Source organism: Mus pahari, chromosome 8, assembly GCF_900095145.1.
Source record: "Mus pahari chromosome 8, PAHARI_EIJ_v1.1, whole genome shotgun sequence".
Classification (NCBI taxonomy): domain Eukaryota; kingdom Metazoa; phylum Chordata; class Mammalia; order Rodentia; family Muridae; genus Mus; species Mus pahari.
Window position 1 is genome coordinate 60858790 of NC_034597.1, and position 10186 is coordinate 60868975.

Sequence of the window (10186 nt, forward strand, 5' to 3'; positions counted from 1 at the left end):
CGGAATCTGCAGCCAAATAGAGCAGGAGAAGGGGCGCGGCCGGCGCGTCACCGGATCCGCTCCTTGTATGGCTCTTCCCCGCTTGGCCCGCTGCCCCGCGACCCTCCCTGCAGCCGCGGAGGCCCCTCCCGCACCCAGCTAGGCTCACACCGCCGCCCACGCCCCTGACCAGCCGCTCCCCCCTCTAGGGATGGAGCCGGGGGCGGGAAGCGCTGCATGCCCTGATTCCGGCCGAAGCCCGGGACCGCTGCAGCGCGCAGTCTCCCCGCGCCGCGCGGGCGGAGGAGAACCCGGGGGCGCAATGCCTCTAGAGCACAGGAATGGGTAGCCTGGAGGGAGAGGAGGCGGGGGTGGCAGAGATGGGGGCTCACGGGCCGCGGGAATCCCTCCTTCCCTAAGAGCTAGAGGAGATCCGGGGGAGTCTGGGCCCTTCCCACCCAATGTTCTTCTCCAAACTGAGGGAAGGGAAGAGGGAGTGAGGTAGTCATCCACCCCCATCACAATGCGCAGCTCGGGAGTTCCTCCCACGCGTACCCCGGCCCCGCATGGACCTCCTACGGCGTGAGGCCCGGGGATCCTCTCTTCCTCCTTGTCAACACTCCCACTCCCCCTGAGAGATGCAAGTTCCCCCAACCCCGACTCTCCAGCGGGGGACACGGGATTCACCGCGCCCACGCGGCCACAGAGGAGGGAATCCTCCCCCGCCAACCCGGTGTGATTCGGGGTCGCGCCTCCGTGCTCCCTCCCTCTCCTCCCCCTCGCTCTCAGCCAGGCTGCGCGCTTCAGGAGTAGGCCTCGGGGAACACATCACCCACCCCCGGGATCCGCTGTCGAGGTGACAGCACCCTAGGTCGGCACAGGGGGCCGCCCTTGACTGCAAGGCACCCTCAGGCAGCAATGAGGACAACCCTGCGGGAGACAGAGAGGGTAAAGACTAGAGGAGACCGCTGTGGTGGCTTAGAAGCTGTGGGTTTCACATCTTCCCGCAGTAATTCAGCCGCAAGCCCTTTGCCGGCTGCAGTAGCTAGCGACTGTGCCCCGGCCTGCTGGGCCCTCCTGCCATCCTGTGGCCAAAGGGGTTTGCTTTAGAACTGTTAGGGAATTTATCTGGGAATTATTTGGTGCACGTGATTTCTATACCCTAAACTTCACTCTTTCCTAATCTTCACCAAAAACTCATACCCTCGCCCCTAAAAGTGCGGAGTTCCTGCCCACTGCGCAGCTAGCTAATCCGTTACACATTCCCGGGCCACTGTGCTCAACTGAGAGTCAACGCGGGGTCAGGAGCCCCAAAGTGGGGGCGGGGCTGCGGGCGGTGAATCAGAATGATGTCGGCTCGAAAGTTCTAAGTGTCCAAGAATAAGAAGACTTGGGACATTAGAACCCCTTTCCCAAATGGGGACTACTTCATCTCTCCATCTGAGCCCAGTCAAGGATAGGGCGCTGAAGGAAAGACAGAAGTTGTGTGGGGAAACCTTGCTTGAAGCGGTCACCCCTCCCATTCTCAGACTGCTAAGGGACCTGTGTCCTGGTGTACTGAACTCTTTCTTCCTGCTGGGAGTGCTGGAAGCCAATTGCAAACAACTCCACTTCTCCAACGGCTAAATTCTGTCTCTAATGCAGCCCTCAAATAAAAACCTACATATTTAGGTACAGGGTTTTCGACTGTGCACTGCGCGTCGCGCGCTTTGCAGTCGGCTTCGACCCTTTTTCTTTTTCTCCTCTCTCTTTCCTTCTTTCTAATCTTCAAATTGACTTTTTTTCTTTTTCTTTTTTTCTTTTTCTTCTTCTTCTTTTTTTTTTTTTAAAGAACGGCGAGCGGTGCGGGCGCTGCACGTTGGCTGTGGCCCGCTTCCTGCTTTCTAATGTTCCATTGTGAGGAGCTTCCATTGTGACGTCGCGCCCCTTCGGCTGGGCTTTGTCTGTCCATATATGGGCAGCTACGTCACGGAGCTTTCCCGGGGCTCGGATAAATAGACTGGTGGAGTTCCCTGGCTGGGAGCTTTTGGGCAGCAGTGAGCTAGCTAGGAAGCGGCGGGGCTGGTTGGTGGTGATAGCAGCGGCGGCAGCAGCAGCAGCAGAGGAGGTGGCGGCGGCAGCGGCGGCGGCGGCTGTGGCAGATCGGGGGGCGGGGGGGGTCGGCGGGCTCGTGTCTGTGAGATCAATACTGAAGCCGCGTCTGACCCCCTGGAGCCTAGATCACCTCCCCATCCCAGCCCCCATCCCACTCCCCGCACACGCCCCACCCCACCCCCACGACCCAGCGTCGCACCGCACCAGCCGAGGCACCCGAGAGGATTACCCTCTTTGCCCCTCTCCCATCCACCCCTCCAAAAAAGAATAGATCCCCTCCCCTGACCCACCCCTTCCCCTTTTCACTCCCCCCTCCCCCCGAACTTTCCCTCTCGCATGCTTTTCCCCTGCACCACGGATCGCCTCTCGGATGCCGCTCGCCTGGAAGCTGCGTTAGGAACAGGCGGCGGCGGTGGCGGCGGCGGCGGCGGCGGCGGTGGCGGCGGTAGCTCGGGAGTGCTATGACCGGCAAACTCGCCGAGAAGCTGCCGGTGACCATGAGCAGTTTGCTAAATCAATTGCCTGACAATCTGTACCCCGAGGAGATCCCCAGCGCGCTCAACCTCTTCTCCGGCAGCAGTGACTCGGTAGCCCATTACAATCAGATGGCTACAGGTAAGGGTGGCGGTGAGGCGGCGAGGCAGGGAGGAAGGAAAGGGGGAGGACGAGGAGGAGGGAGCGAGCTAGCGATGGATGCACAGATCGATGGATGCAGAAATGGATGGATGGAGAGACGGATGGAAAGATGGGGGGCGCGCTGGGAATTTTCTGGGGGGCGAGTTGCTTTTCCCACCCACTCCTCCCGCCCTCCGAGATCGGGAAGGCTTGGTTGGAGACGCCACGGTTGAGGCTTCGGTTCTCCCGGGTGGGGGCAGCCGCCGACCGGAGGGAGGTAGGTGCGAGCAGCTCTGGGGTTCTCCTTCGCCACGCAGGGGGCCCGATCGCTGGGCTGCGCGCAAGGCGTGGTGCTGTAGCCCCCTTTCTCGGGAGGAGCCCAGCGTCTTTTTCACCCGCGCTCTCCCCCCCTTACTCCCTCAGCCTCCCACCCGGGATGGAGCCATGTGCGGCGTGGAGTCCCCACGGTGGGAGAGGTACTGCGACGCTGCCTTTCCGGGGCGTTCAGCAAAGCCATTGGGGGTGTGGGGACGGTGGGGAGAGGGAGGGGGCTCACCCACGGGGCGGGGGAAAGGGTTTGCCACCGGGGACGATCCTGGGACCCGGGAGCTTGGGAACGGCGGCCGCTCCCGCGGTGGAGACATGGACTGGTTTTCCGCCGCTCTCCACTCTCCTTAGCTGGGTTTAGGCTTTTCCCCTCCAGCCCGAGCAGAAAGCTCCTTCAGGCCGGGAGGAGACTGGGGCCGGGAGAGGCTCCCTTTACGGGCGGCACCCTTCTGCGCTCCGAGGACAAAAGCGTCGAAGCTCTTTGGGTCGGCCACCCGGGCTCAGCGCGCGTAGGGGGACATCGCTTGGGGCATGAAGGCGCGGCGTCTTGGAGTAGACAGGGCCGGGGGAAGAGGCCGAGTTGTGTGTGCTGGAGAGCGAGAGCCGGGCGCGCTCCGGGTCTGAAACTACCTGTAGCTGCAGCTACCTGTCCGCCCCACCTCGGGAAGAACAACAATGCTCTCTTGCGCGCGTGCGTGTCTGTGTGTGGTACGTGAGTGTGTGCGCGGCGTGTGCGGTGTGTGTGCCGGAGCCACTCCACACCCCGATCCGTAGTATTTTGCTGTATCCAGGTTGCGCCGGGGAGCGCGGCACCGCCCGCTTTGCGCCTGCCTCGGCGTTCCTCTTACCCCACGCGCTGCGCACTTCAGCCGGCCGCACCCTCTACTCCGGGGCAAGGACCTGGGCGCCGCGGCCCGGAGCCGGCTCGGCTTCACTCACCCCTCCCCTCTCTCCCCCGCTCTCCGCAGAGAATGTGATGGACATCGGTCTGACCAACGAGAAGCCCAATCCGGAACTCTCTTATTCGGGCTCTTTCCAGCCAGCCCCCGGCAACAAGACCGTGACCTACTTGGGAAAGTTCGCTTTCGACTCTCCTTCCAACTGGTGCCAGGACAACATCATTAGCCTCATGAGTGCCGGCATCTTGGGGGTGCCCCCGGCCTCAGGGGCGCTCAGTACGCAGACGTCCACGGCTAGCATGGTGCAGCCTCCTCAGGGAGACGTGGAGGCCATGTATCCGGCGCTGCCCCCTTATTCCAACTGCGGCGATCTCTACTCGGAGCCCGTGTCTTTCCACGACCCCCAGGGAAACCCTGGGCTCGCCTATTCCCCCCAGGATTACCAATCGGCCAAGCCAGCCTTGGACAGCAATCTTTTCCCCATGATTCCTGACTACAACCTGTACCACCATCCCAACGACATGGGCTCCATTCCGGAACACAAGCCCTTCCAGGGCATGGACCCCATCCGGGTCAACCCACCCCCTATTACCCCACTGGAGACCATCAAGGCCTTCAAAGACAAGCAGATCCACCCGGGCTTCGGCAGCTTGCCCCAACCGCCGCTCACTCTCAAGCCCATCCGGCCCCGCAAGTACCCCAATCGGCCTAGCAAGACCCCGCTTCACGAGCGGCCCCACGCGTGTCCCGCGGAAGGCTGTGACCGCCGTTTCAGCCGCTCAGACGAGCTGACCCGGCACCTGCGCATCCACACGGGCCACAAGCCCTTCCAGTGTCGGATCTGCATGCGCAGCTTCAGCCGCAGCGACCACCTCACCACTCACATCCGCACGCACACCGGGGAGAAGCCCTTTGCCTGTGAGTTCTGTGGGCGCAAGTTTGCGCGCAGCGACGAGCGCAAGCGCCACGCCAAGATCCACCTCAAGCAAAAGGAGAAGAAATCGGAGAAAGGGGGTGCGCCCTCTGCATCCTCGGCGCCCACCGTGTCCCTGGCCCCTGTGGTCACCACCTGCGCCTGAGGATCCGGCACCCAGATCCCTTCTTTTCCCTTCCAGTGCCTCCTGGCTGGTCGCCTGAAAGCAGAGAGGAAAGCCAGTCACCGAGGCGCAGGGGCCGCGCCCTGATCTCGCCCTGGACGTGCGGCCCCCTTTCCTCCCCCTTCGACGCCCCCCATTTCCACCCTTTCACACCGGCCGGCGGTTGGGGGCTAGGGCTGGAGGCACTTTCTCCTTGCTGCCCCCTCTTAGCCAAGGCGTGGGGGCGGAAAGGTGGCGTCTAGCCCGCTTTGTTCAGTTAGGATCGCCTTGATCCAGGGGCCGCTGGGCCAAGCCAAGGACCTGCGGGGGACTGAAGGCGGGGCCCATCCAACCTTCGCCAGACCCAAGCACCTCACTGTTTCCCCCTCCAGTGTCTCCCTGTGTTCCCCCTCGAACACCCGAGAGGGGGAGGGGGTAAGGAGCGCACCAAAGCGCAGAGCTTGCTGCCCGCCGCCGCACGCACGCGCGCTTGCGTGCGGTGATGCGCGCGAGTGTGTGCGTGCTCGCCTGTGTGTAGTGTGCGTGTGTATGTGTGTGTGTGTGTGAGTGCGGTGTGTGCGCGCGCGCACGCGTGTGTGAGACTCTTGAGATGAACTGGGCTGTGTCTACCCCTAAACTCTTCTTCACATAGGGTCCCCAAGCCGTTGGGAGATGTCCCAAGCTAAGGACCTGCATGTGACCGGAGGAGATGGTCTTCCATCTGCTCCTTAATAATGTTTCTTACAGAAATGCCTCGGATGCTGCAGCTGAGTGGTGCTGCTGCCGCCGCCTCGGGTTTGGCCCCTTAGAGCCCCCTCCCTTTCCGAGCGCTTCCCTCTTAGGCCTCAGGGCAGGTTGATCTTTGGAGGAGAAAGAGCCACCTTTTTAAAAAAGAAACCATTTGCTCCGTCCCACTTTTCAAAATCTATGTTCTTGAGCTTGCCCTCTGCTTCTCTCTCTCTCCCTCTTCTCTTTTTCCCTCTCAGGTTCGCACTGAGTCTCTCAAGATCTTTACCCAGAAAGGCAGGCCTCAACCACCCAAGAGTTTGTCTCTGTCACATACCCACTCCCCATTCCTGGGACGGCTGGCTCTATTCATTTGCCCTCTGTGATCACCAACACAACAGATAGAAGTGAAGTGTATGTATATGATGTTGGCCTGTGTATGTAGATGTATGTGTGTGTTTCTTTAGACACATATATTTACATAACACACGCTCTGTATCCCTAGCAAAATCAAATCTAAGGCATTTGGATAGCCAGCGCAGTGCACTGGAATAAAGAGAATTTGTAGGCGTATACAGCTTAAATGATTTATTTTTATGAAAATGTTAACTGATGAGATTATTTCTACCTGTGTATGCGTGTGGATATATGTGCACACGTGTATATATGCATACACATTCTGTTCAAATTTTCCTCAAAAAAATAGATGGGGATTTTTGCATGAGTCTGTGTTGCTGAATGAGGCACATATGTTCCATGGCCCCATCGCACCTCCCCACCCTACCTCACCTCTTCTCAGGAGCCCTCAACCCCAGCTGTCCTGTCCAGCCCTTCCACACAGGGTGGCCCTTTTGAAGTGGAGACTTAGAGAAGGGTGCTCTCTGACACAGCTTCCAGCACAGTCTTGACTGAATGTACCGTTCCTATTAGCGTCACTTCTCCTGTGTCCAGTAAGCTGCCCAGAGAGAAGCGACAAAGGTCTGGAGTTTACAGAATGTCTGTTTTTAAAGTCACTTTATGCGTTTCCCACTTTTTTTTTATTATTAAAAAAGCACCGTCTTTTGGTGGTGGATAAATAATACTAAAAGGACTCTAGTGCAAGGGAGGAAAAACTCGAAGAGCGGGGATTGTGGGGGATTATGGGGGATTGTGAATTTCCAGGTACTCGGGCTTTTTGTAGAAGGAGAAGTTTGCCAGGAGGGCCCATATTTTTTCAGCTGAAGGGTAAAATCTTTCTTTGCAGAGACAGTATTTTGCTGAATACTTTTTATAATGTGATGATTATTTAAAAAACACACAAAATTTGGTCAGTTCAAAGCTGGAAGGAGGAATCAAATATCCTTTAATATTTTTTTCTCCCTCCTTCTGGAATATGCATGTCACTGCATGATAACTCTGACTTTTCCTTTGTTTTAATAAAACTGTTCTCAGACATTTAAGCTAAACTAAGAGAAAAAAAAAACTTTGTTGCCAAAAGGTTGTGCTATCCCGATTTTTTTATATGTCTGCATGTTTTAAAAAAACAAAACAAAAGAAAATGCACTCTAACTTATGTGAACTGAGAGAAAAAAATCAGGTTTTAAACAGGAAAACCTATGGGGAATGATATTTTTTGAAAGACTTTTGTATACAGTTGAGTACTTAGAAAAAGACAAACCAGATGTAATATATTTTGTGGATGTTTTTATTTCTTGGATTTATAGTACCTTATACTAAGGTTAAAAAAATGCTTGATATTGTGAAAAGGTGAGGTTCTTCACCAACATTTCATTTACTTCTTGTCACATTGTTATGCCAATATAATATAGTTAATGAAAACAGCATTTTTAAAAGCAAATATTGAAGCGGTGTAATGTTGTACCATTTGCCCTGTGAGCAAATGCCAATACAGTAAATATATTGTGTTTGCTGACAATCAGCCGGGCTTTAAATCTCATTTTATTTCTTGTTTTCACAGTATAAAGTTTTGGTTTGGCCTGGGTCTTTTTGTCTTGTTTTCTTTGGGGCTTTGGGGGTCTGGTTGATAGGTTGTGGTGCCTGGATTTATGCTTCTTGCTCTGAAAATTCTCAGAACAGAACTAATGTCCCTGGATGGGGCTCAGAATTCTGTGTGGGTTCTGGTGTTTCTGATCCAGTTCTGAGTCCTGATTCTGTGAGGATTCCACTCTACCCTTCTGGGATTCTCAGACTAGCCAATCGATTAGATGAACAGGATGGATAAACTAAACTCACGGGAGTCGGGGCAGTGAGTTAAATCTAGAACCTTCTCTATGGTTTCCATGGGTAAATCTCCTGATTGGTAAAGTACTTCTTAAGACAAGACCCTGAAAGGCCTCTGGAAAAGCAGAGTCGTTCTCTTGCTTAAACGTTTGAAGCCTGAGAGACAGGTGGAGACTTGACAGGGGTGCTTCAGGGTTGGCAAGATAACCAGGGAGACTGGCAGCTTTTCTATGGTCAGGGAATGGGAAGAGGGGAGTCTGGTTTTAAAGTCCTCCAGCTTTAATCCCACTTGAACAGGCTCCCCAGAGTCCTCACTACTTGTCAATGTCTAAGAAAGTCCTTAGAAAGTCTTAGGAAGGAGTCAAAGATTTGATGCTTTTTGTTGTTGAGTTGGGTTTGTTTGTTGTTGTTGGTGGTGGTGGTGTTTTGTTTTGTTTTGTTTTGTTTTAGATTTATTTATGTATGTGAGCACACTGCCGCTCTCTTCAGACACACCAGAAGAAGGTTATAGGTTTCCTCTACAGATGGTTGTGAGCTACCACATGGTTGCTGGGAATTGAACTCAGGACCTCTACAAGAACAGTCAGTGCTCTGACCCATCTCCCCAACCCCAATTTGATGCTTTTAAGGGAGAAAGGACTTCTGAGATTCAGAGCACACATAAAACAGGGAAAGTTTGTGTAGTGTCAACCCATGCATCTCTTGATTTCTATCTCCCTTGAAAACAGTGGTTTCCATGCACTGTGAGCTGTTTCCCTCATCCCTCACTGACTTCCCTGGCAGGCCTAGGGTTTCGGCCATTGCTCTTAAGAGAATATTTGTCTTTTTCTTTTTGCTTTGTACTCAGGATGCTTTCTATTTCCAGACCACTCTTTAGAAAACTCAATCCCCTCTCCCTCCCTGTCTTGCCTGCCCTGTAGAAAATTCTGTGTATCTGATATATGCCAGACTGTAATGGGGAGTCAGTGTCTCGGCTATACACACACACTGAGCCAGTCTAGCGTCAGAGAAATCACTCTTGCTATTATTAATGCAGGCCTGTCTCACTAAGGAATAGGAATGTCATTTCAGGTTGGCTATAGTTACCACTAAGCTAAAGCCAGACTTGGGTGGAGGGGGTGATGGGCTGTGGCCCTAGAAAAGAATGTTTCTGAAGTGAGATGAATACAGAGAATGCAACACATAATCTTAAATTCTCGAACCCACACAGTTCTAGGTCACTCATTGGCTGCCATCTTGAATTCCTTTTACTCCCCTTCCAAAGGCCCACATTATAGACCACCACACGAAGCTATCCTTTTCCTAAGAGAAGGAGACCAAGGTGGCTGGAAAGTGTCAGTGACTGAACCTATAGGCCAGCTCTTTCCTGAATTAGATGTTTCCTTCCAGATTTGTGTGGTTTTTTTTTTTTTTCAGGTGAATTTTATTAGAGCCGAAGATATTATCACTGGATGTCTTCAGACTTAGCATCCTGCCCCACCCGTATCTTCTCCAATCAAACCAGGCCTTCAAAGTTGTGCGCTCATGAACAGTGCTCTATCCTGCATGATTAATAAACTCACTTCCCATTGGTGGCTATTACTCAACCCAACCTAGTTCAACCACTGGGTTAGTTGGCAATATGGCAGCCCGCCTGGCTGGCACCAACCCAGTGTGGTGTAATCACTGATTCAAACTTTGTAGCTAGCTAGATAAGGCTGCCCCAGATATCATCACTACCCAACCTGCCTGGGTTTTGTAAGTAATGAAGAGATTCCCAGCCTGAAACTTAAAGACGAAATGGACATAATGAGGCATAAAGGTATAGACAGACAGTGCCGTGGCTTGTTCCAAACAACACTGGAGGAGAATGAAGGGGCACTGCAGACATATACACCAGATGTGGTGCATGTGTGTATATGAACCGATGGCTGCAAAAGTTTACTGAGTGAGCAGTGTAAAATTTTACTTAGCGATTGTGCATAAATGAGATACTTTTAAAGGATTTGTGAGGAGTCTATTTTTATATGGCAGTGATGAATGTGTGTGTGTTGTCTGTGAACTCCCACACACGCACACACATGTGCACATTCACAGGTATGTAAAAAGGAGCCACAGGGTGGATTTTGGTGGGCACAGGCATTAGATTCTGGATAGTTGTTAGTGTTCCCCTCTTTGATAGTTCAGGGTTTGCCTGCATAGATGAGAAAATAGTGAACCGCCTCTGCTGGCCCTGATGAACTTCCCTCCCTCGTGTTCCTGATAAGTGTA

At 53.8% G+C, this 10186-nt stretch overlaps 1 protein-coding gene across 3 annotated transcripts; it reads left to right on the plus strand.

Moving 5' to 3' along the window:
• Nucleotides 1–2137: 2137 nt before the first annotated feature.
• On the plus strand, nt 2138–7692 carry Egr3 (early growth response 3). 3 transcript variants are annotated; one of them, XM_021203801.2, is made up of 3 exons: nt 2535–2688; nt 3112–3164; nt 3984–7692. In XM_021203801.2, the coding sequence occupies exons 2-3, from the start codon at nt 3125–3127 to the stop codon at nt 4991–4993; spliced, it is 1050 nt and encodes a 349-aa protein (XP_021059460.1). In that variant the 5' UTR covers nt 2535–2688; nt 3112–3124; the 3' UTR covers nt 4994–7692. The 3 variants fall into 3 exon arrangements, with proteins under 3 accessions (XP_021059458.1, XP_021059460.1, XP_021059462.1); XM_021203799.2 differs by lacking the exon at nt 3112–3164 and having other exon boundaries at nt 2138–2688; XM_021203803.2 differs by lacking the exons at nt 2535–2688; nt 3112–3164 and adding an exon at nt 2836–2965.
• Nucleotides 7693–10186: the final 2494 nt, after the last annotated feature.